The following is a 26,760-nucleotide window of genomic DNA, read 5'->3' as shown; positions in this document are numbered from 1 at the left end:
GTCCCTGGACAGTGTTCATATTTAATGTGACTATAACTCCCCTCATCCTTAAGAATACACCAATGTACATATCATCTTTATTAAGTGACAAATATCCATACTAAATGTTAAATATCAGTACTAATACAGCTGAATGATATTGAAGCTATAACTATAAAGTGGATACAATATATAAGAAGAGACATTTAAATATATCACTCTTTTATTTCATTGCTGAGAATATAGTGGACATAATATATAAGAAGAGACATTCAAATGTATTATTCTTGCATTTTATTAATGTGAACAAACTAATAGCTATAACATTAAAGGGTTTCGGTCACCAAATTTAAACTTTTATTATATGCTAATTAGCCTCTAGGAGCAGGGGGGGGGGCGTTGCAGAGGCTCAGTTCGCCCACCTCTTTTCAAGTCCTTCAACACTTGCTTGACAGGGCCAGGCCAGCGTTGGTCTCCTGTCTGCCGGGGAAATCTCGTGCCTGCGCCGTCCCGTTCAGTATTCGGCGCAGGCGCAGTGAGGAAAGCACGCTCGGCGGCTGCCGGCTTTCTAACTGAGCCTGCGCCGAATACGTCGCAGTGAGGAAGCCGGCAAGCGTCCTTCCCTCACTGCGCCTGCGCCGAATACTGAACGGGACGGCGCAGGGGCGAGATTTCCCCCGCACACAGGGCTGGCAGGAGGAGACCAGCGCTGGCCTGTCCCTGTCAATCAAGTACAGAAGGGCATGGAAAGAGGTGAGCGAACGGAGCCTCTAGGAGCAGGTGCAACGCCCCCCCTCCCCCCCCCCCCCCCCCCCCCCCCCGCTCCTAGAGGCTAATTAGCATATAATAAAAGTTAAAATTTCAGAAAAACTGAGGCACACAGAAAAATAAATAGCAGAGTTAAATTCAGGTGACATTGGCACATGTATTATGTCAGCCTGTTTAATAGTGAAAAATGTGGTGACAGAAACCCTTTAACGGTGGATCACAGGCAAAGGAATTAGAATCATTGTGGGTATAATAGAAACAAAGTGCGTGACTATTTATAATTTAACAGCAGTATATACAAATGTGTCGTCATTTATAAGTTACTACTATGGTCTTCAAATGTGATATTTATTAGGGCAGTTTTCTGTAGCTGTATGCATATCAACTATTTAGAACTCAATCAATAAGAGCTAGATATCGGATAAATCATCACACATACAGCCATCACTGTAATATTGCCATTATAAATCACATGACCCTTTTCTTTTTTATATAATTTTTTAACCATTTAATACTACTTTTGTCCTTTGTCTATTATAAGGCATAATTTTGTTTTTAATCATGTTCTAGAACTGATTATTTCATTTATTACATAATTATTTATTATTTATCATGTATGCAAATGTGTAATATTAAATATTAATCAAGGTAATACTCTCTCTGGATGGTTACAAGTATGCCTGTCTTAAGTATACATATTTAATTGATCGCTTTGACGGGGTGAGTCAGATTGACAAGAGCACCTTATCCATAGCGACAGGAGAGTGAGCCGCCGTATTCTCTTGTTTAAGAATTGGATATTATTATTATTTATTATTAAAGTGCCATTCATTTCATGGCACTGTACATATGAAATGGGGTAGGCATACGTAATCCAGACAATTGCACTGAGCATGAACAAGACGAGTTACAAACTGGTACAAAAGTAGAGAAGGCCCTGCCAATGAGGGCTTACAATCTACAGGACATGTTCTATAATCTGCGGAACCGACAAACGGATGCAGACAGCGTGCGGATGACCTCCGTGTGCTGTCCGCATTTTTTGTGCTCTCATTGAAATGAATGGGTCCGAATCCAAACAGTAAAAAATGCAGTTATGTGCATGAGGCCTTATGCAATGACACTGCTAAAGGTGTCGAAATGTTTATTGTAAGACAACTCGTGCATGCACTTTCATTAATAGCAATAGACAATGCTGTAAACCAGTAATGGCTAACCTCCGGTACTCCAGGTGTGGTGAAACTACGACTGCCATGCTATGGAGTTCTGAGCCAAGCAAATGTGAATGTTGGGAGTTATAGTTTTACCACAGCTGGAGTGGTGGAAGTTAGCCATCACAGCTGTAAACCATAGCTGTAAGCGTGGCACCAATGTTGTAGGTGGTTTTAAATTGACAGAAGGTGGGGCAACACAAGTAGATGGGGCCAATACAAGTTGTCAAGTTCAGTAATACCATAGCGCAGCACAGAATACCATCCCACAGAACCAAATACCACAGTGCAGCACAAAATACTTCCCTAGAAGCTGCTTCTTTGTGGTGGTCATCAATAGCTGCCATATTCTGTCCTTGGGCTACAGCACCAAGCCAGCCCTCCATTCAGCATGCTGGCTGGATTTCTTCTAATAAGGACCCCTATACACTGCGTGCAGAATTATTAGGCAATTGAGTATTTTGACCACATCATCCTCTTTATGCATGTTGTCTTACTCCAAGCTGTATAGGCTCGAAAGCCTACTACCAATTAAGCATATTAGGTGATGTGCATCTCTGTAATGAGAAGGGGTGTGGTCTAATGACATCAACACCCTATATTAGGTGTGCATAATTATTAGGCAACTTCCTTTCCTTTGGCAAAATGGGTCAAAAGAAGGACTTGACAGGCTCAGAAAAGTCAAAAATAGTGAGATATCTTGCAGAGGGATGCAGCACTCTTAAAATTGCAAAGCTTCTGAAGCGTGATCATCGAACAATCAAGCGTTTCATTCAAAATAGTCAACAGGGTCGCAAGAAGCGTGTGGAAAAACCAAGGCGCAAAATAACTGCCCATGAACTGAGAAAAGTCAAGCGTGCAGCTGCCAAGATGCCACTTGCCACCAGTTTGGCCATATTTCAGAGCTGCAACATCACTGGAGTGCCCAAAAGCACAAGGTGTGCAATACTCAGAGACATGGCCAAGGTAAGAAAGGCTGAAAGACGACCACCACTGAACAAGACACACAAGCTGAAACGTCAAGACTGGGCCAAGAAATATCTCAAGACTGATTTTTCTAAGGTTTTATGGACTGATGAAATGAGAGTGAGTCTTGATGGGCCAGATGGATGGGCCCGTGGCTGGATTGGTAAAGGGCAGAGAGCTCCAGTCCGACTCAGACGCCAGCAAGGTGGAGGTGGAGTACTGGTTTGGGCTGGTATCATCAAAGATGAGCTTGTGGGGCCTTTTCGGGTTGAGGATGGAGTCAAGCTCAACTCCCAGTCCTACTGCCAGTTCCTGGAAGACACCTTCTTTAAGCAGTGGTACAGGAAGAAGTCTGCATCCTTCAAGAAAAACATGATTTTCATGCAGGACAATGCTCCATCACACGCGTCCAAGTACTCCACAGCGTGGCTGTCAAGAAAGGGTATAAAAGAAGAAAATCTAATGACATGGCCTCCTTGTTCACCTGATCTGAACCCCATTGAGAACCTGTGGTCCATCATCAAATGTGAGATTTACAAGGAGGGAAAACAGTACACCTCTCTGAACAGTGTCTGGGAGGCTGTGGTTGCTGCTGCACGCAATGTTGATGGTGAACAGATCAAAACACTGACAGAATCCATGGATGGCAGGCTTTTGAGTGTCCTTGCAAAGAAAGGTGGCTATATTGGTCACTGATTTGTTTTTGTTTTGTTTTTGAATGTCAGAAATGTATATCTGTGAATGCTGAGATGTTATATTGGTTTCACTGGTAAAAATAAATAATTGAAATGGGTATATATTTGTTTTTTGTTAAGTTGCCTAATAATTATGCACAGTAATAGTCACCTGCAAACACAGATATCCCCCTAAAATAGCTAAAACTAAAAACAAACTAAAAACTACTTCCAAAAATATTCAGCTTTGATATTAATGAGTTTTTTGGGTTCATTGAGAACATGGTTGTTGTTCAATAATAAAATTAATCCTCAAAAATACAACTTGCCTAATAATTCTGCACTCCCTGTAGTTACCACCTCAGGTGAACTTCATAAAAAAAAAATAATAATAACTGTGCCAAAACAGTCATTTTTTTGTCACCTTGCTACCAAAAAGTATAATATTGAACGATCAAAAAAATCATATGTACCCAAAAATGGTACCAATAAAAACATTAAGAAAATATGTCGTATTCAGGAAATGGAGACACAAAAAAAATGATTAAGAAAAATGCTTTATTATGAAAAACTGAAACGAAAAAAATAGAAATACTAGGTATTGTCGCGTAACAACTTGCTCTATAAAAATAACACATGATCTATCCTGTCAGGTGAATGCTGTAAAAAACTAAAAACAACAATGGTACCAGAACAGCTATTTTAGTACCAATAAAACTGTAACCCTATCCCGTAGTTTCCAAAATGGGGTCACTTTTTGGGAGTTTCTACTATAGGGGTGCATCACGGAGTCTTCAAATGCGATATGGCAACTTAAAATTATCCCAGTGAAATCTGCCCTCCAAAATCCATATGTTGTTCCTTCTTTTCTGCACCCTGCCATGTGCCCATACAGCAGTTTATGACCAATGTAAACTACAGAATCAGGGTGATAAATGTTGAGTTTTGTTTGTTTGTTAACCCTTGCTGCCTTACAGAAAAAAATTATTAAAATGGAAAATTTTCCTTTATTTCTTGTGGTACATTTTTGGTAAATTTTGGATTTTTTATAAATAAAGGTGAAATATATTGACTCAAATTTACCACTGTTATGGGTGTCACGAGAAAACGGTCTCAGAATGGCTTGGATAAGTAAAAGCATTCCAAAATTATTATCACATAAATGACAAATGTCAGATTTGCAAAAAATGGCCTGGTCAGGAAGGTGAAAACTGACTCTGGGTAGAAGGGGTTGAACAGTAGGCACTTACCAGGTTTCCAGTGCTAAGCACATTCTCAAACTGTTCAGTCATTGGATAATGCTCCATAGCCATGAAAAGCGTGTTGAGAACAATGCAGATAGTGATCCCAAGGTCCACAAAAGGATCCATAACCACAAATCGTACATACTCCTTGAACTTCACCCAGAGTTTACAGCAGTCCCAAATCAAAAAAGTGTGTGAAAACTTGTACCACCAAGGTGGACACTTCTGGTGAGCCTCCTCTAGTTCTGCAGGAAGGAAGGCATATAGTCATATTAATAACTTAAAAAGAATGGTGGAAAGAACATGTGCCTATAATATGTATTTTTCCTTTATTGTGCAGTAGTTACCAGACACGGCCAGTTCTGGTGCCTGGTTCTGGAGCTTGTGGGATCAGCTGATGAGCAGGGGTGCTAGGATTTGGACCCCCACTGATATAATATTTATAATTTATCTGCAGGGAGTCTCCTGAGGAGCCAGTGCAGAGGATGGGAGTGGTATGCTCCCTCAGGCCGTCACTCTCTAAGGCCTCATGCACACGACCGTATTTTTTTGAGGTCCGCAAAAACGGGTTCCGTTTTGCCGACATCCGTGACCGTTTTTTCGTCCGTGGGTCTTCCTTGATTTTTGGAGGATCCACGGACATGAAAGAAAAGTCGTTTTGGTGTCCGCCTGGCCGTGCGGAGCCAAACGGATCCGTCCTGAATTACAATGCAAGTCAATGGGGACGGATCCGTTTGACGTTGACACAATATGGTGCAATTTCAAACGGATCCGTCCCCATTGACTTTCAATGTAAAGTCAGGAGTTAATATACCAAAGGATCGGAGTTTTCTCCAATCCGATGGTATATTTTAACGTGAAGCGTCCCCATCACCATGGGAACGCCTCTATGTTAGAATATACCGTCGGATTTGAGTTACATCGTGAAACTCAAATCCGACAGTATATTCTAACACAGAGGTGTTCCCATGGTGATGGGGACGCTTCAGGTTAGAATATACTAAAAGAACTGTGTACATGACTGCCCCCTGCTGCCTGGCAGGTGCTGCCAGGCAGCAGGGGGCATCCCCCCCCCTGTAGTTAACACATTGGTGGCCAGTGCGGCCAGCCCCCCCTCCCTCCCCTGTAGTTAACTCATTGGTGGCCAGTGGGCCCCCCTCCCTCCCCTGTAGTTAACTCATTCGTGGCCAGTGCGGCCGGCCCCCCTCCCTCCCCTGTAGTTAACTCGTTGGTGGCCAGTGGGCCCCTCCTCCCTCCCCTGTAGTTAACTCGTTGGTGGCCAGTGGGCCTTCTCCCCTCCCTCCCCCTCCTAATTAAAATCTCCCCCCTATCATTGGTGGCAGCGGAGTGTACCGATCGGAGTCCCAGTTTAATCGCTGGGGCTTCGATCGGTAACCATGGCAACCAGGACGCTACTGCAGTCCCGGTTGCCATGGTTACTTAGCAATTTGTAGAACCATTATACTTGCCTGTGAGCTGCGATGTCTGCGTCCGGCCGGGAGCTCCTCCTACTGGTAAGTGACGTCCGGTCGGGAGCTCCTCCTACTGGTAAGTGACATGACCTGTCACTTACCTGTAGGAGGAGCTCCCGGCCGGACGCAGACATCGCAGCTCACAGGTAAGTATAATGGTTCTACAAATTGCTAAGTAACCATGGCAACCGGGACTGCAGTAGCGTCCTGGTTGCCATGGTTACCGATCGGAGCCCCAGCGATTAAACTGGGACTCCGATCGGTACACTCCGCTGCCACCAATGATAGGGGGGAGATTTTAATTAGGAGGGGGAGGGAGGGGAGAAGGCCCACTGGCCACCAACGAGTTAACTACAGGGGAGGGAGGGGGGGCCCACTGGCCACCAACGAGTTAACTACAGGGGAGGGAGGGGGGCCGGCCGCACTGGCCGCCAATGAGTTAACTACAGGGGAGGGAGGGGGGCCCACTGGCCACCAATGAGTTAACTACAGGGGAGGGAGGGGGGGCCGGCCGCACTGGCCACCGATGAGTTAACTACAGGAAAGGGAGGGGGGCCCACTGGCCACCAATGAGTTAACTTTCCGGTGGAGGGAGGGGGGCGCCGGCCGCACTGGCCACCAATGTGTTAACTACACCAGGGGGGTGGTCTGGGCTATGAAAGAGCTTTTATGCAGATGGATTTTCGGATCCGTCTGTATAAAAACTAACCTACGGCCACGGATCACGGACACGGATGCCAATCTTGTGTGCATCCGTGTTCTTTCACGGACCCATTGACTTGAATGGGACGTGAACCGTTGGCCGTGAAAAAAATAGGACAGGTCATATTTTTTTCACGGCCAGGAAACACGGATCACGGATGCGGCTGCAAAGCGGTGCATTTTCCGATTTTTCCACGGACCCATTGAAAGTCAATGGGTCCGCGAAAAAAAACGGAAAACGGCACAAAGGCCATGGGTGCACACAACGGTCGTGTGCAGGAGGCCTAAGTTTCGGTGAAAATGTAGTTTGAAGAATCAGGCCAGAGGCAAATGTATAACAGTCTCTCTTTACTTTCTGCAAAATTTAAGGCACATCCAGAAGCAGAAAATACAGTGCAGTCTCTGGTACCAGATGAGGAGGTATAGTGGATGGTTGGATGGCAATAGGTTGGCACTAGCAAGCACTTGTGGATATAGGTGTCTGCCGTGATACTGATTTGATGTTAGTCTGGCATAGCGATGGTTTAAGAATGAAGGACTTTTTTTCTGTCTAAAATAATGGATTTCAGACAGAAATCGCTAAAATTGATGCAAAATGTGCATATTGGATGCCTAAAATTCATGATCTGTTTTTTTCCCCCTGCTCTTCTGACGGATCAGAAGAACGGAAAACGAAACGGTAATGTGAACCCAGCCTTATAGACACAAGTGGTGCTGTTTCTGGAAAATAAAGCAGACTTTTTTTTGTAATCTGTGACAATCCCTTTCATTTACCCCTGAAAACCAAAGATTGGGAGAACCAAATACTGCATTAGAGAATTAGGATGGAAATCTTAGGGGCAGCCATGACCAAACACAAAAATCCAAGAACTAAGAATGGAGGCAATAAATTACCAGACACACACTATGAAATCTGGCATCCCAGTTTTTGACAATTTTTCCACATTTGCCTTGGGTACATAATGAATTTTTGGAAAGTTTCAGATCTGTGGTGTGAATTCCAGCAAGCTGTTCTGGCAGAGAACAGCCTGCCGGAATTCTCCAGATCTAGCACTGCCGGATACGGAATGCCCGCCGGCCCCATTAAGTATAACTGGGTCCGGCGAAGATCCAGCCGGATGCTGTCAAAAATGCGGAGAATCGTCCGGACACAAACCACTGCATGCTGTGGTTTGTGTCCGGACGATTCCTGGCATGGTCTGCTGGATCAGGCAGCCAGATCTATGTGCCGCAGGTGTGAAACTAGCCTTAGCTAACCTCTATCCTAATAGAATGCACCAAACAAATTGTATATACAAATTAAATGGGTTATCCTGAGGGTAGGTGATCAGTATCTGATTGATGGAGTCTGACTCCTGGAACCCCCACCGATCAGCTGTTTGAAGAGGCAGTGGCACTCAGGTGAGTACTACAGCCTCTTCCTAGACCAGTGACGTCACGTTCATCAGTCACATTGCCTAGGCACAGCCCAGTCCCAAACAAGTGAAAGGGGCTGAGCTGCAATACCAAGCACAGCCACTATACAATGGATGGTACTGTGCTTGGTAAGCTGTGAGGAGGCCACAGCTCTGACTGGGGTGTCACACCTCTTCAAACAGCTGATTGATGGGTTTCCTGGTTGTCAGACCCCCATTGATTGGATAATGATGACCTATCCTGAAGATAGGTCATCAATAGTAACGCTTGGAAAACCCCTTTAAGGATAGCATATGAATGAACTGTGCATACAGAACAAGTAGACTAAGGAGAATTTATTAAGACTGACGTTTTATACGCCAATCATAATATGAAATGTGCCTGATAAAGATGCACCACATATATTAAGAGGTACATGCCTCTTAATAAATGTAACGTAACTTCTGAAGTCTTCTATCTGCGTTACATTTTTTCAGGAGTAAATTATAGTACATTTGTAAATTTTGTGCATCTTCCACGAAGCTCAGCCCCCAATACTTTTAAACGTGGCAAGAGTGGTGGAAACCTCTTTTGTATGCCAGAAAACTGGTGTATAGCCTTTTCTTAAATTCTCCCCAAGGTATGCAACACTGGTGTGTTAAGTACTTTCCCAATGCACAGACCTTCTATCATGGCTTCAGAGACGATACTAGCAGAACTGCCTATTTTGTGTTGCAATGTTGGTTCGTCCAAATACTTCTTGGAGTTTTTCTCAAGATCATTCTTCTCCGAGATGACCTGGGAAATGTGGAGAAGACATGTTCTTAGATGATCATTCAAAGTTAAGCATGCAGGTGTACATGCACCCTATTTACTGAACATGGACAACACTTTCTTGCCTTCCTATGACATTGGCCCTATTGTGTGTTTATGAGATAGGATAATTAGATTATGAGCCCACTAGGAACAGTGACAAACAGTGTCAGACTGGGGTTCCATGGGCCCACCAGAGGAAATTATTCTCAGGCCCATTCACTTGAATGGGACTGAGCTGCACCAAGGCTATGTGACTGATGAATGAGACATCACTAGCTGAGGAAGTGGCCTTGTCTTCAAAAAGCTGAGCAGCAGGGGTGCCGGGAGTCGGACCCCGCCTATTTGATATTGATAACCTCTCCTGAGGATAGGCCATCACTATCAAAATTTTAGACAAACCCTTTAAAGAGGACCTTTCACCGATTATGACAATGTGAACTAAGTATACAGACATGGAGAGCGGCGCCCGGGGATCTCACTTGCACTTACTATTATTCCCGGGCGTCGCTCCCTTCTCCCGCTATGCCCTCCGGTATCTTCGGTCACTAAGTTATGGTAGGCGGAGTCTGCCCTTGTTCTGCTGTAGCGCTGGCCAATCGCATTGCAGAGCTCACAGCCTGGGAGAAAATAACCTCCCAGGCTGTGAGCTCTCACTGGCCAGCGGTACAGCAGAACAAGGGCAGACTCTGCCTACCATAACTTAGTGACCGAAGATACCGGAGGGCATAGCGGGAGAAGGGAGCGACGCCCCGGGATAATAGTAAGTGCAAGTGAGATCCCCGGGCGCCGCTCTCCATGTCTGTATACTTAGTTCACATTGTCATAATCGGTGAAAGGTCCTCTTTAAAGATTCTTTCCAAATGCAAAATCTGTAACAGGGCCTCACATCTACCATGTGCCATATTGAGGTATCTATTTTGTAACTGTCTTCTCTGCACCTCAAGCAGTTTTTCCTAATTAGAGAGACATCTGAAATTACTCACATCATCTTCAGAATCAACTGTCTCTATCACCACTCGAGGTACCTCTCGTCCGTTACAGTCCTTCTCTCTGTCTTCTTTGGCTAAATCTAGTTCTTCATTGATAAGTCCTACCGAGGCCATGCTGGCTTTCTGAAACAGAAAATATTCTAGTGGCTCTAGATATCAGTACAAGAAACTGTGCTTTATTAAAAGTATAACTGTATCTCAATCAGCCAATCTTTAGCATCGTATGAGGGAGGGGTGCTGAGGAAAAACAAGGAGTTAAACCTAAATGAAAAAAGAACTGTCCCTGTCTCGAGGGAAATCTCACTGTATACTGATTTATTATTATGTTTAAAAGGAAGTGTATAAAACCCTATTAGAACAGAGCACTGATTCCTACAAGAATATCGGACAAATATAAATTAAAGGGATAGTTAATCAGTATCTGATCGATGGGGGTCCGACATCCAGGACCTCTGCCGATCAGCTTTTTGCAGCTCACCCTAGGCCAGTGACGTCACGTTTATTAGTCACGTGGCTTATGCACAGCTGCAATACCAAGCACAGATGCTGCAAATGTATGGGGCTGTTCTTGGTAAGCTGCAAGAAGGCCACGACACTCACAGGAACGCTGTGGTTTCCTCAAACAGCTGATCAGCAGGGGTCTTGGGTGTTAGACCCCTGCCAATCAGTACAAAAAAAGTTTGAAAAACCCTTTAAATGAAATGCAATTTTCTTTCTCTAGACAAACACCATTATCCCTTTTATCAGCCTAAACCACATAATAGTAAACTACTGGTATATAACAATATTATTTGATAATATTAAAGGGAGTCTGTCACCAGGAAATTGACTGATAAACCCATGCACAATGCCTTATAGTGTTAGTTTAGCAAAATGTAACAATATCTTTCACTTAGTGATCTGTGGCATCATTCTGGAGGAGAAGTACTTTTAATCCACGTGAAAAATTAACAGTTAAGTGCACCGAGGGCGGACCCAAGCCACTCTGTGCACCCTGCTTCTTATGCTTCCTCTGAAGGACCATCCCTCTCCTTCTTGATTGACAGGGATGGATTCTACATAGTCGTCTCCTTTGGTTCTGTCATTTAAGAAGGAGAGGGAGTAGCTTGGGCCCACCTCGGTGTTCTTATCTGCTCATTTTCTATATAGACTAAAAGTGTTTTTTTCTCCAGAAGGAAACAGATCACTAAGGCCCCTTTCACACTTGCGTTGTTGGATTCCGGCAGGCAGTTCCGTTGCCGGTAATGCCTGCTGGATACGGAAATCCGTACGCAAACGGATTGCATTTGTTTACGGATCAGGATCTGTCTGACAAATGCATTGAAATACCGGATCAGTCTCTCCGGTGTCATCCGGAAGACCGGATCCGTCAATGCGGTAATTTTAATGCCGGATCCGGCACTAATACATTTTAATGAAAATTAAGGCCGGATCCGGGATTCCGGCTAGTGCTCCGGAATTTTGGCCGGAGAAAATACTGCAGCACACTACTGCGGTATTTTCTCCGGCCAAATACCATAAAAAGGGATGGAATGGAAGACATCCTGATGCATACTGAATGGATTGCTTTCCATTCAGAATGCATTAGGACCAAACTGATCCGTTTTTTTCCCCGGTATTGAGCCCCTATGATGGAACTCAATACCGGAAAACCTTAATGCTAGTGTGAAAGGTGTCATTACATTCACTAAAACTAGACATTCAAGACATTGTGTCTGGTTAAACAGTGAATTTGCTGGTGACAAAAGCCCTTTAACCTCCTCAGGACCGCCTAACGCAGGATTGCATCCTGCGGGCAGTCGATCTGTTCCTCCTGGACGCATTGGCGCGTCCTCTCGTGAGACGCGAGATTTCCTGTGAACGCGCTCTCACAGGAGTGCACATTCACAGGATCGGGAGGTAAACAAGTACATCTACAGCCTGCCAGCGGCGATCATTCGCTGGCAGGCTGTAGATGCGATTTTCTTAACTCCAAAAAGGTATATTAGACGCTGTTTTGTTAACAGCGTCTAATATACCTGCTACCTGGTCCTCTGGTGGTCCCTTTTGCTTGGATCGACCACCAGAGGACACAGGCAGCTCTGTAAGTAGCACCAAACACCACTACACTACACTACACTCCCCCCCCTGTCACTTATTAACCCCTTATTAACCCCTAATCACCCCATATTAGACTCCCTGATCACCCCCCTGTCATTGACACCCCCTTGTAAGGCTCCATTCAGACGTCCGTATGTGTTTTGTGGATCCGCGGATATGAAAAACACGGACACCGCGGATCCGCAAAACACGGACACCGGCAATGTGCTTTCCGCATTTTGCGTATCCGCACATTGCCAGAACTATATAGAAAATGCCTTTTCTTGTCCGCAATTGCGGACAAGAATAGAACATGTCCTATAGGCTCTACAAAAAACGCAGTATTCGCCCGATCAGGCCTGATCTTGTGCGCACACTTGCGTTCAGTCCACCCCACCGCAGTGACAGAATTTTTTTTTTCTGATCACTGTAAAAACACTGTAAAATCGCTGCGGCGCTATAAAAAGATCACTTTTGAGGGGCATGGCGAGTTCATAGAAGATTATTTTTTTTTTGGCACAAGTTAGCGGAAATTGATATATATATATTTTTTTCTTACAAAGTCTCATATTCCACTAACTTGTGACAAAAAATAAAATATCACATGAACTCACCATACCCCTCACGGAATCCAAATGCGTAAAATTTTTTAGACATTTATATTCCAGACTTCTTCTCACGCTTTAGGGCCCCTAAAATGCCAGGGCAGTATAAATACCCCACATGTGACCCCATTTTGGAAAGAAGACACCCCAAGGTATTTCGTGAGGAGCATGGCGAGTTCATGTAAAATTTTATTTTTTTGTAAGAGAAAAAATATAAAAAAATCATATTTCAGCTAACGTGTGCCAAAAAAAAAATATTCTAGGAACTCGCCATGCCCCTCACGGAATACCTTGGGGTGTCTTCGTTCCAAAATGGGGTCACTTGTGGGGTATCTATACTGCCCTGGCATTTTAGGGGACCTAAAGCTTGAGAAGTAGTTTGGAATCCAAATGCGTAAAAAATGCCCTGTGAAATCGTAAAAATTCTCATTGGAATTTAGGCCCCTTTGCGCACCTAGGCTGCAAAAAAGTGTCACACATGTGGTATCGCCGTACTCAGGAGAAGTAGGGCAATGTGTTTTGGGCTGTATTTTTACATATACCCATACTGTGTGTGAGAAATATCTCTGTAAATGACAAGAACAGTAAACACACCCCACAAATGACCCCATTTCGGAAAGTAGACACCCCAAGGTATTCGTTGAGGGGCATATTGAGTCCATGAAAGATTGAACTTTTTGTCACAAGTTAGCGGAAAGGGAGACTTTGTGAAAAAAAATAAATCAATTTCCGCTAACTTGTGCCAAAAAAAACCCTCTATGAACTCGCCATGCCCCTCACGGAATACTTTGGGGTGTCTTCTTTCCAAAATAGGGTCACTTGTGGGGTATTTGTACTACCCTGGCATTTTAGGGGCCCTAAAGCGTGAGAAGAAGTCTGGAATCCAAATGCCTAAAAATGCCCTCCTAAAAGGTACTCGTTGGAATTTGGGCTCCTTTGCGCACCTAGGCTGCAAAAAAGTGTCACACATGTGGTATCGACGTACTCAGGAGAAGTAGGGCAATGTGTATTGGGGTGTCTTTTTACATATACCCATGCTGGGTGAGAGAAATATCTCTGTAAAATGACAACTTTGTATAAAAAAAGGGAAAAGTTGTCTTTTACAGAGATATTTATCTCACCCAGCATGGGTATATGTAAAAAGACACCCCAAAACACATTGCCCTACTTCTCCTGAGTACGGCGATACCACATGTGTGACACTTTTTTGCAGCCTAGGTGCGCAAAGGGGCCCAAATTCCAAAGAGTATCTTTACGATTTCACAGGGCATTTTTTACGCATTTGGATTCCAAACTACTTTTCACGCTTTAGGTCCCCTAAAATGCCAGGGCAGTATAAATACCCCACAAGTGACCCCATTTTGGAAAGAAGACACCCCAAGGTATTCCGTGAGGGGTATGGTGAGTTCATGTAAAATTTTATTTTTTGTCACAAGTTAGTGGAATATGAGACTTTGTAAGAAAAAAATAAAAATTAAAAATAAATAAATAATTTTCCGCTAACTTGTGACAAAAAATAAAAATTTCCATGAACTCACTATGCCCATCAGCGAATACCTTAGGGTGTCTACTTTCCGAAATGGGGTCATTTGTGGGGTGTTTCTACTGTCTGGGCATTGTAGAACCTCAGGAAACATGACAGGTGCTCAGAAAGTCAGAGCTGCTTCAAAATGCGGAAATTCACATTTTTGTACCATAGTTTGTAAACGCTATAACTTTTGTGCAAACCAATAAATATACACTTATTGCATTTTTTTTTATCAAAGACGTACTGTAGAACAATAAACTTATAGAAAAATTTATATAGAAATATAGTTTTGTTTGAAAAATTTTACAACAGAAAGTGAAAAATTTCATTTTTTTGCAAAAATTTCGGTCAATTTCGATTAATAACAAAAAAAGTTAAAATGTCAGCAGCAATGAAATACCACCAAATGAAAGCTCTATTAGTGAGAAGAAAAGGAGGTAAAATTAATTTGGGTGGTAAGTTGTATGACCGAGCAATAAACCGTGAAAGTAGTCTAGTGCAGAATTATAAAAAGTGGTCTGGTCATTAAGGGGGTTTAAGCTAGGGGGGCTGAGGTGGTTAACTGTTAACTACCAAAAAACTCCAAGTAGATACCATACTAGATGGCAAAAAATAAAAGTTAAATAGGTCAAGATTATTTCTGGAAGACATTTTTCCTACATTATTTGGATTATTCCACTTGGTATGTATGAGAAACTGGACAAGTAGAAATGTGAACATCAGCCTGTCTTCACCTTCAGGAGGCCCAGCCATCCAAGCTGTTACTGGAATTGTCCAAAATAGCAAGGTATTGCAGATCTGTATAAGGGCTCATGCACACGACAGTATTTTGCGTTCAGTATACTGGCCGTTTTTGTAGTTCAGTATGCGGAACATATACTGAACCATTCATTTCAATGGTTCAGCAAAAAATACTGAAGTGTCTCCGTGTGCATTCCGTTTCAGTATTTCAGTATTTCCGTACCGTGAAAAGATAGAACATGTCCTATTCTTGTCCGCAAATCACGGTGCTTGGCTCCATTCAACTGGACGTTTTTTGCGTTCCGTATACGGTCCGTATACGGAACCATTCATTTCAATGGGTCCGCAAAAAAAACGGAATGTACTCCGTATGCATTCCGTTTCCGTATTTCCGTTTTTCCGTTCCGTTTTAACATAGAACATGTCCTATTATTGCCCGCAAATCACAGTCCGTGGCTCCATTCAAGTCAATGGGTCCGCAAAAAAACGGAACACATACGGAAATGCATCCGTATGTCTTCCGTTTCCGTTCCGTTTTTTGCTGAACCATCTATTGAAAATGTTATGCCCAGCCCAATTTCATCTATGTAATTACTGTATACTGTATATGCCATACGGAAAAACGGAACGGAAAAACGGAACAAAAACGGAAACACAACAGAAACAAAAAACGGAACAACGGATCCGTGAAAAACGGACTGCAAAACACTGAAAAAGCCATACGGTCGTGTGAACTAGGCCTAACTGTATTTCCAGCCTCATGCCACTAAATGCACACAGAATAATGCTGTAGACTCTTTCTCATATCGGTCAATCAAAGCTCTTGAGGAATATTTTTGAGGGTTATATTTAGAGTAGATTATGCAGGTGAACTGTGATACTTGGAAACATAGGCAATGATCTTGAGAAGTGATACTGGTAAGGACGCTTTAGGGGCTGAGGATTATAAATGAGCATTTAAATGGTTGAAGATCCCAGCCTACAGAGCTAGCAATCAGACACACTGAAGAAAACGATCTCCAGGACTCCAAGTGTATTCTTGAAGCCTTGCTGTTTCTGAGTATCATACTTCTAATGCCTCCATTAACTGCTGTGTTGGCTCTTTTACCAAGTTGGGCAAGCGTAAACGAGAAGGATCAGCTCATCAGATTACAGTTATATGAAAGGTCACAGGAGCACAGTAGATATTTAGTGCTAGCGGTAATACCACTTTGTCCACCCGCACAGGCTGCTGTCACTAGAGTACATTGCACTGACAAAACACTACAATTTCTAGTGCAGCTGCAGGGTGGAATGGAGCATACACTACGATCATAGAGTGCCTTCGCTGGCATACCATGCTCTCAAGTTCATGGTGGCCGTCACCATAGGAATTCTAAACTACATTCAAGGGTCTATGTATTATATGAAGCAGCCCGTGCGTCTGTTTTGGGGAACAAGGGCGGATGGCATTCCAGATTGGTCATATCCTCAGTTGAATAGGTGGTGAGAGCTGGCATAGGCATGTGATTTACACAGGTGCTGCAATCTTAGCAATGAAAGAAGTAGAAGAAAATAGGATGGGACACAAGGACCACTTGTTTTACGTAGTTAGGATTGTGATGGTGTCAAGCAGTTCCTGAAAGAAGCATCATTTTGATTTTTAAAAAACCCCCGTCCCCTTTTCTATATATCTTACATAGTTGGAAAATCTAACATATTGATAATAAAACTATTTGACCATTGAATGTTACCAACAGCACATCAGCTTCCCTAAATAACGCACCCGCACAAAAAAATAACGCACCCAGATAAAAATGTCCGATTTCTGCTAAATTCGGCATACAGTTATATGTCTCAGGCAGATATGTAAAGGTTTACAGTTGTGGTCTGATTAGACACTGGGTCATGCCACAAGAAGGTGCAAAAGTGCTCCCCCCACTGCCTTATAAAAAGGCTCTCAGAGGCTACTTTTGAGTAGTGTACCTTGTGATATGGTATCACTGACTGATAGACATGTCTCTACAGCACACTCAAAGACATTTTGTCCAGCTGACAGACTTTGGGAGGGAGAACATCATTGGACTGAGAGAAGCAGGATTTAACTAATTATCTGCCATCTAGGCCATTCTGACCTAGCTGGGAGCAGGAGTTGAGAGCAGTGGTTACGCCAGGGAATTAACACACGGCAGACAGCCCAGACAGTATAGAGGATGGTTTGATTCGCTGACTGGCATGAGCAGCTCCCAAAGTTTTGTTGTCCACCATCCAAACACAGATGGCACCTTCATTACATACCCCTGTCTCTGGTCGGATCATTTCCAGGTATTTAGCAGAAGGAAATTTGGTCATGGCACCCATTACGTGTCCTCTCTTTGACAACCAGCCACAATTGCCTGCTTCATTTGCAGTGCTGTCGTAAACGAGAAACCTTGACTGCTATTTACTGGAATGATGTAGTCTTTAGCAGCTAATCCAGGTTTTGTTTAGGATCCAACAATGGTTTGTTTCAAGTATGAAGGCCTTGTGGTGAGATCTTCAATTCTGCCTTTACTGTAGAGTGACACACGGCCCCAATTGTTGGTATGATGATGTGGGAAGCCATTGTATACGACAGTCGATCACTCACAGTAGTGATACGGGGGACACTAACCGCTCAGTTATATGTGCAGGACATCCTGTGGCCACATGTGTTTCCTCTTCTGGCAGAGCTTCTACCTGGCATTTTCAGCAGGATAATACCCACCCACACACAGCAAGGGTTAACCAGGAATGTCTCCTCAAATTACATCACTTCCTTGACCTGCCCGGTAATCAGATTTATCACCAATGGAGCACTTATGGGACCAGCTGGGACGCCAACTTCATCAACCTATCAGTGTGCAGGATCTACAGGCCCAGCTGCAATATCTGTGGGTAAATGTGCCACAGGATACCATAAGGAACTTGTATGCCTCTGTGCCCAACTTGTATCCAGGCTAGAGGAGGCCCAACAGGGTTCTAGAGCCTCACAATATAGCAGTGTCTTTTTTTCAGTAATTGGGAGCAGACCAGGGCTGCTAATAAAGGTATCTGTAAAGCTATGTCACACATAGAAACATAGAAACATAGAATGTGTCGGCAGATAAGAACCATTTGGCCCATCTAGTCTGCCCAATATACTGCCCATCTAGCCCCTGGCCCTATTTTCTATGAAGGATGGCCTTATGCCTATCCCATGCATGCTTAAACTCCTTCACTGTATTTGCAGCTACCACTTCTGCAGGAAGGCTATTCCATGCATCCACTACTCTCTCAGTAAAGTAATACTTCCTGATATTACTTTTAAACCTTTGCCCCTCTAATTTAAAACTATGTCCTCTTGTAGCAGTTTTTCTTCTTTTAAATATTCTCTCCACTTTCACCTTGTTGATTCCCTTTATGTATTTTAAAGTTTCTATCATATCCCCTCTGTCTCGTCTTTCTTCCAAGTTATACATGTTAAGGTCCTTTAATCGTTCCTGGTAAGTTTTATCCTGCAATCCATGTACCAGTTTAGTAGCTCTTCTCTGAACTCTCTCCAAAGTATCAATATCCTTCTGGAGATATGGTCTCCAGTACTGAGCACAATACTCCAAATGAGGTCTCACTAGTGCTCTGTAGAGCGGCATGAGCACCTCCCTCTTTCTACTGGTAATTCCTCTCCCTATACACCCAAGCATTCTGCTAGCATTTCCTGCTGCTCTATGACATTGTCTGCCTACCTTTAAGTCTTCTGAAATAATGACCCCTAAATCCCTTTCCTCAGATACTGAGGTTAGGACTGTATCACTGATTTTATATTCTGCTCTTGGGTTTTTACGCCCCAGGTGCATTATCTTGCACTTATCAACATTACATTTTAGTTGCCAGATTTTTGACCATTCCTCTAGTTTTCCTAAATCCTTTTCCATTTGGTGTATCCCTCCAGGAACATCAACCCTTTTACAAATCTTTGGGTCATCAGCAAAAAGACACACCTTACCATCGAGGCCTTCTGCAATTTCGCTGATAAATATATTGAACAATATGGGTCCCAGAACAGATCCCTGAGGTACCCCACATTGCGGCAGTATCACAGCCAGATCCCTATAACAGTGTGTCATCCACAGATCCCCCATAACAGTGTGTCATCCACAGATCCCCATAACAGTGTGTCATCCACAGATCCCCCATAACAGTGTGTGATCCACAGATCCCCCATAACAGTGTGTCATCCACAGATCCCCCATAACAGTGTGTCATCCACAGATCCCCCATACCAGTGTGTTATTCACAGATCCCCCATAACAGTGTGTCATCCACAGATCCCCCATAACAGTGTGTCATCCACAGATCCCCCATAACAGTGTGTCATCCACAGATCCCCCATAACAGTGTCATCCACAGATCCCCATAACAGTGTGTCATCCACAGATCCCCCATAACAGTGTGTCATCCACAGATCCCACTAACAGTGTGTCATCCACAGATCCCACTAACAGTGTGTCATCCACAGATCCCCCATAACACTGTGTCATCCACAGATCCCCCATAACAGTGTGTCATCCACAGATCCCCCATAACAGTGTGTCATCCACAGATCCCCCATAACAGTGTGTCATCCACAGATCCCCATAACAGTGTCATCCACAGATCCCCCATAATAGTGTCATCCACGGATCCCCCTTAGCAGTGTGCAATCCACGGATCCCCCTTAACAGTGTCTCTTCCACAGACCCCATAACAGTGTGTCCTCCACAGACCCCCATAACAGTGTGTCATCCACAGATCCCCCATAACAGTGTGTCATCCACAGATCCCCCATAACAGTGTCATCCACAGATCCCCCATAACAGTGTGTCATCCACAGATCCCCATAACAGTGTGTCATCCACAGATCCCCCATAACAGTGTGTCATCCACAGATCCCACTAACAGTGTGTCATCCACAGATCCCACTAACAGTGTGTCATCCACAGATCCCACTAACAGTGTGTCATCCACAGATCCCCCATAACAGTGTGTCATCCACAGATCCCCCATAACAGTGTGTCATCCACAGATCCCCCCATAACAGTGTGTCATCCACAGATCCCCCATAACAGTGTGTCATCCACAGATCCCCCATAACAGTGTGTCATCCACAGATCCCCCATAACACTGTGTCATCCACAGATCCCCCAAAATACTGTGTCATCCACAGATCCCCCATAACAGTGTGCATGTGCAGCATTATCTCCATTCACTGCTATGGAATTTAGAAAAATAGCGGAGCCGGTGATCAGCTATTTTCAGAACACTCATAGAATAATGGAGGATGACCATGCATGCACATTGTGCTCTCCCTTCACTTCAGGGGCCCAGATGGGACAGTCCCTTTTTTTTCAGCTTGTGGTTTTATAAACTGCACCATGGCCATCCTCGATGCGGGTTCCCTGTCCAGAATTCCCTTTGAAAATGGGCAAGAATGAAAATCCACGCCAAAACTGCATCAAAAAGTGTGCTATAAAATGCATCAGAAATAAAACACAACCAAAAAAACCTGATGTAGATTCTGCATTAGGTTTTTTTAAGCACATAAAATACTCTGTGTGAACATACCCAAAGAGGGTGTAGGATCAGCATTTTACTGTGCAGCGGCTAAAGAGAGATAATGCGGCATTCTACAATCAGCTGCTGTGTTTGCAACTGCTGTCAGTGCCTACAAAGTCCTGTCAGACTTCTGGTCTTATATTTTAGGATTTTCACTTTCAATTTTGCCCAGGGCCACACTTTGTCTAAAACCGGCCCTGTATATGAGGAAGATTATTATTTACAGACATGGGGGACCACGATGGGGACGAGATTCACATAGAGTTTTGCTAATCTATACGTTGCCCAATGGGAGAATGACTGTATCTTCCAGCCTGGGGGACTCACTGTGGATCTCGTCCTCTGGTGCCGTTTTATTAATGATATTATTTTCGTTTGGAAGGGAGGAGAAGAATCTCTTTAAAAAAAAATTGAGGTTATAAAAAAAAATTATTACTTTTTACAATTTACTCCTATATACAGTAAATCTGAAATAAATTTTTGGGATTTAACAATTTTTTATTAAAGAAGGCACCATACATACTAAGAACTCATGCACACGAACGTATTTTCTTTCCGTGTCCGTTCCGTTTTTCTTTGCAGACCGTATGCGGAACCATTCACTTCAATGGGTCCACAAAAAAATGGAAGTTACTCCGTGTGCATTCCGTTTCCGTGTGCATTCCGTTTCCGTATGTCCGCAAAAAAATAGAACATGTCCTATTATTGTCCGCATTATGGACAAGGATAGTACTGTTCTATGAAGGGCCAGCTGTTCCGTTCCGCAAAATATGGAATGCACATGGATGTCATCCGTATTTTTTGCGGATCAGTTTTTTTTGCGGACCGCAAAATACATACGGTCGTATGCATGAGCCCTAAGACATATAGCAAGCCCACTGACACTAATAGCTTTATCGCCATGACTAGTTGTCATTTGCCACAATGGCTATTAAATGTACCCAGAAGTCAGCCTATATAGAAATTGTAGCAAAAAAGAGGATTTTGAACAGGAAGCAAATATACTACAAAATAAATTTGAAACCAAAGGATACACCTGTGACCTCCTCAATAAACAAAGAGAAGTAGGAAGCACTGACAGACAAGCACTAATTGAGCATGATGTAGACAGTAATAACATGAATAAACAAAATAATAGTGATAACACAACAATAATTCCTGCAATTATTTCAGGTTACAATAATCAGTCCAGTATACTTTGAAATATAGTTAGAAAATACTGGGATATCCTCCGTCAGGATAAAATTATTGGAGGACAGATTCCAGAAAATCACAGATTCATATATAAAAAAGCTCCAAATATAGGAAATATGATCGCACCAACTGTTAAAACAGTAAAAACAACGAATAGCAATATTGGGATTCCAAAAGGTTTTTTGCCTTGTAAAAAATGTATGAGCTGCCGTAAACTGGGTCGTACAAAACCAGTCTATGAAATAAAAGATAAAGAAGGCCTTTGCAAACAGACAATAAAACATCATATTACATGTCATACTAAAGGGGTCATATATTTAATAACATGCCCATGTGAGAAATTTTACATAGGTAGAATAAAAAGACCCCTAAAAGAACGTGTAATGGAGCACATATATAATAAAGAGCGAAAATATGAAGGACGCCCTGTATCGAGACACTATTCTGAGGCACATGGGGGGAAATGGAAAGGGTCTTCTGTATGCGTTATAGAGAAAGTTACAGTGAGTATAAGAGGAGGAGATTTAATCAAATATCAATCGAAAGCGGAGACTAGGTGGGGTCTCAATAGTGAGGTTGAATTGTTTGCTTTTGACAACTAAAAGGGTCACATATGTGTATACCCAGACAACTGACATGGATTTGCACAACTCCACCCAGGAACCCAGCTAGGACTTATATAGAGGAGCAGTAATGGGAGAATGGTATCCCTGAGGAAGAGAAGCGATACATCTTGAAAAGCATTGGATTTTTTTCCCCATTTCAGCTTTTGTAGCTCTGCTTAGGTGACGTCACCCCTCTCCATACCGGAGCGCGGGCATCAAACAGTAGGCGTGCTGCCGGCCGGAGCAAGCTTCCATCTGAAAGAAAGAACTAAACTGCCTCCAAAGGACTCCGGGATTGAGCCAAGTCATTGGAGCTTTTACCACAGCTGGACCATCAAAGGAACAGACTCCAGGAGAAACTAAGGTAGGAGTGATTTATATCACGAACCAACTGCACTATTCGTATAGGGGAATATTGGATGTGGTGTAATCTCAACAGGACCCAATTAAGAGATGGTTTATGCTTATACTCTGTATGTGTGTGGCACAGCAGGCCACAGGCATTAACTACTGGGGTCAAAGCAGGCAGGAGCCACTATAAACATGGGGGCACAACAGGCAGGAGGCATTATGTACAGGAGGCAGAGGAAGGGGCACAACAGGCAGGAGAAATTATATACAGGGGTATAGGAAGAGGAACAGCAGGCAGGAAGCACTATATACAGTGTGGCACGGCAGGCTAGAGACACTATATGCAGTGGGTACAACACAACAGGCAGGAGGCACTATATACGGGAGGCACAAGAAAAAAAGAGAGCATGTGCCACTATTTGCTGGGGGAGTGTGTGACTATATCTTGACAAATGTTCTTTATTTTGCTAAAGAACTTTCAGTCTGTGGTTTCCACCTTGCCTCTACCACTTTATGAAATTACCTTTGTCACATGCAACTAAAATGAGCAGATTGGTCACTGCCTCCCACAAAATCAACACATTCATCTTCTATTGCTGTAATTTCCCAGGACAGGGTTGACACTATTGTATTTGCTACATCTTCAACACAGTAAACGAACAAAGGGTGACTTGACCACCCAAGAAAACAACCAAATGACCCTAGTTATTGTTTGTTATTAAAGAAACATTTTATAATTCAGTGTTGAAATAAAAAAATTTCACCACATAGGATAACTACAATAAGGTACAGTGTGGATTACAGTAAGCTCTTTGCAGACACTACCCCAGCATGAAATTATGAGAGATTTGAACTTTGAAACCTTAGAATTGTAATTTATTACTAAACTTCTTGAACTCCAGGATGCTGAATTTCCCCTTGACGTTATGTGGATACTAATCACTTGTGTTACATACTGACCCTTTGACCTTGCTCTTCTTGATGTTTCTTTAGCTGTTCCAGCATCTCTTGGAATTCTCTCTCCTTTTCTATGGCTTCCTGCATGGTGGCTTCATTTTGCTCGGCATAAGCCATGGCCACCACAGCAAGGATAAGGTTGATAAGATAAAATGAGCCCAGGAATATCACCAGAACGAAGAAAACCATGTATGTTTTACCCGCAGATCTGAGGGTCTAGGAACAAAAAAATAATATGTGACTGTGTAGCATCGGTTATATTACAGAAGAGCATTACCTATAAACAAATGTCTCAAACCTGCAGCTATCCAGCTGTTGCAGAACTACAACTTTCAGCATGTTATGTAAAGCTGAAGACTGTTATGACGTGGTGGGAGTTGGAGCTGTGCAACAGCTGGCGAGACACATGTTGGAGAACACAGACCTCCCCCTGGTTCTATACAACCTGGTGGCATCAAACCTGTGTACAGTAATATTCTTGGTCAACCAAACTCGCATTTTACAAAATGGTTTAGATGAATTTGGACTTTGACAGAAAAAAGATTTTTAGCATGGGATCATTCAGGGTAAAAATTAGGGTTAGTAGTGTTAAGAGTGTTACCAGTTGAAACAGGTTCTCCCAGTAGTCCTGAGTCATCAGTCTGAAGAGTGCCAAAAAGGCCCAGTTGAATGAGTCATAACTGGTGTACCCATAGTTGGGATTTCTTCCAGTCTTCATACATGTATAGCTTTCTGGGCATCTCCTGTGGGTAGAAGGTACACTCATAGTCCATGGTCAGAATTACAAAAGACAGATCTCCATAACCACACAAACAGCAGAACCCATGCTATACATTCCATGAGTGAGAGCTCTGTTTTAGCCACAGGAGAAACAACAGGGGGCACATATCAAAGTAATGTGCATAAAAACATTACCTTATTTGTATTTGTATATTGCAATAATACTTCATATGAAATATCCTATTCTAATAGATTTTGTAGGATAACCCCTTTAATAGAACTTTTCACTTTCACTATTTAGTGTGGCTTAATGCCTTCTCATATTTAAAAAGTGACAGGCACCCCACAAAGTTTGGGCACCATTGCCCTATGGCATGTGATGTTAGATGCCAGAGAAAAAAACCCGACATAGGCCTCTAAATAAAATCCACGGCACATAGAGGAACAGTGTGGGCCCATAGCAAACTGTAAAACATGTATTATACATCCATACAAGCTTAAGTCAACCTTTATTCCTCCAGGTTTCCTCTGCTTTTGATAAGCAGAATGCCATAACCTGGTATGCTATTTTTTCCTGTGAAAAGTGAAACCCAGCAGATTAAAATCAATGGGATCGGGCATTTAAGTAGGAAAAGTGGGTTAAATTCAGTTTTGTTTTTGATGAATAAAATATGGGAGGAGGTTAAAGTTATTATGGGGATAAAGGGCTATTTAAAATTTACTCCCTTATGGACCAATGTACATTTACAGGAGATACAAAAAAATTAGGCAATATGTTAATTGAGAACAAAAAAGTATCAGTAGGATAAGTCAAATTTTTGAAGGAGGGATAATAAAGGAATTTGATAAACTGGTAAGGGAGTATTTATAGTTGAGGAATGCTATTGACTCGCCACTTATTTCAGAAAGCTATAAGAACGCAGAGGATCAAGAATTTAAGAACTTGTTAAGGATTAAGAAATCAAAAGGGGCATTAGCAAAAATGTATAAGGTGGTATTGAGTGCAATAAACAATAATGTAACAGTAACTTCAAGGGGCAAATGGGAAAAGGATGTTGGTATAATAGAGGATAAAGTATGGTTAGGTATAATTAGGTCCCCTTTGAGAGTGTCCTTTAAGGCTTCCCATAGAATTTAAAAAAAAAATTTACTGCATAGATTGCATCGTTCTCCAGCCCAATTAAAAAGAATGGGGGTGAGAGAAACAGATGAGTGCCCAAGGTGTAAAGAAGAACATGCAGGGTTGATACATTTGTTATGGAGATGCCCAAAACTGTTTAGATATTGGTTTGAACAGTTAATAAAGTATATGACTATAAGGCTGGGTTCACACGAGCGTGTCCGGATTAGTTCCGGATGCGTCCCGGTGTGTTGCGGCAAACCCGCGCGAGTAGGAATGCAATTGCAGTCAGTTTTGACTGCGATTGCGTTCTGATGTTCAGTTTTTATCGTGCGTGTGCAATGTGTTTTGCACGCGCGTGATAAAAAACCGACTGTGGTACCCAGACCCGAACTTCTTCACAGAAGTTCAGGTTTGGGTTCGGTGTTGTGTAGATGTTATTATTTTCCCTTATAACATGGTTATAAGGGAAAATAATAGCATTCTGAAAACAGAATGCTTAGTAGGTGATCAGTTGAGGGTTAAAAAAAATAAAAAAAATTAACTCACCTTCTCCGTTTGTTCGCGTAAGTCCCGGTCTCTTCTTTACTTCTCAAAAGATGAACTATGGGCTAAAGGACCTTTGATGACGTAAGATCACATGCTCCAATCACATGGTCCATCACCGCGGTGATGGACCCTGTGATTGGAGCATGTGATCTGACGTCATCAAAGGTCCTTTAGCCCATAGTTCATCTTTTGAGAAGTAAAGAAGAGACCGGGACTTACGCGAACAAACGGAGAAGGTGAGTTATTTTTTTTTATTTTTTTTAACCCTCAACTGATCACCTACTAAGCATTCTGTTTTCAGAATGCTATTATTTTCCCTTATAACCATGTTATAAGGGAAAATAATACAGTGTATAGACAGTCACCTAGCAACCGTGCGTGAAAATCGCACCGCATCCGCACTTGCTTGCGGATGCATGCGATTTTCACGCAACCCCATTCACTTCTATGGGGCCTGCGTTGCGTGAAAAACGCAGAATATAGAGCATGCTGCGATTTTCACGCAACGCATAAGTGATGCGTGA

General features: G+C 42.9%; 1 protein-coding gene across 4 annotated transcripts in view; it reads right to left on the bottom strand.

The window, feature by feature from the left end:
* The window catches only part of SCN4A (sodium voltage-gated channel alpha subunit 4), a 178,537-nt gene that overhangs the window by 80,326 nt on the left and 71,451 nt on the right, over nucleotides 1–26,760 (bottom strand). For 3 of the 4 annotated variants that reach the window (XM_040435981.1, XM_040435982.1, XM_040435983.1), the window contains exons 9-13: nucleotides 24,449–24,590; nucleotides 23,851–24,063; nucleotides 10,211–10,339; nucleotides 9,095–9,209; nucleotides 4,849–5,087 (exon numbers count right to left, since the gene is read on the bottom strand). In XM_040435981.1, coding sequence (XP_040291915.1) covers nucleotides 4,849–5,087; nucleotides 9,095–9,209; nucleotides 10,211–10,339; nucleotides 23,851–24,063; nucleotides 24,449–24,590 — 838 coding nt within the window. The remainder of the gene's footprint in view (nucleotides 1–4,848; nucleotides 5,088–9,094; nucleotides 9,210–10,210; nucleotides 10,340–23,850; nucleotides 24,064–24,448; nucleotides 24,591–26,760) is intronic. The other variant, XM_040435984.1, reaches the window with a different exon arrangement.

Source organism: Bufo bufo, chromosome 6, assembly GCF_905171765.1.
Source record: "Bufo bufo chromosome 6, aBufBuf1.1, whole genome shotgun sequence".
Taxonomy (NCBI): domain Eukaryota; kingdom Metazoa; phylum Chordata; class Amphibia; order Anura; family Bufonidae; genus Bufo; species Bufo bufo.
This window is presented reverse-complemented; position numbering and strand designations above follow the sequence as displayed.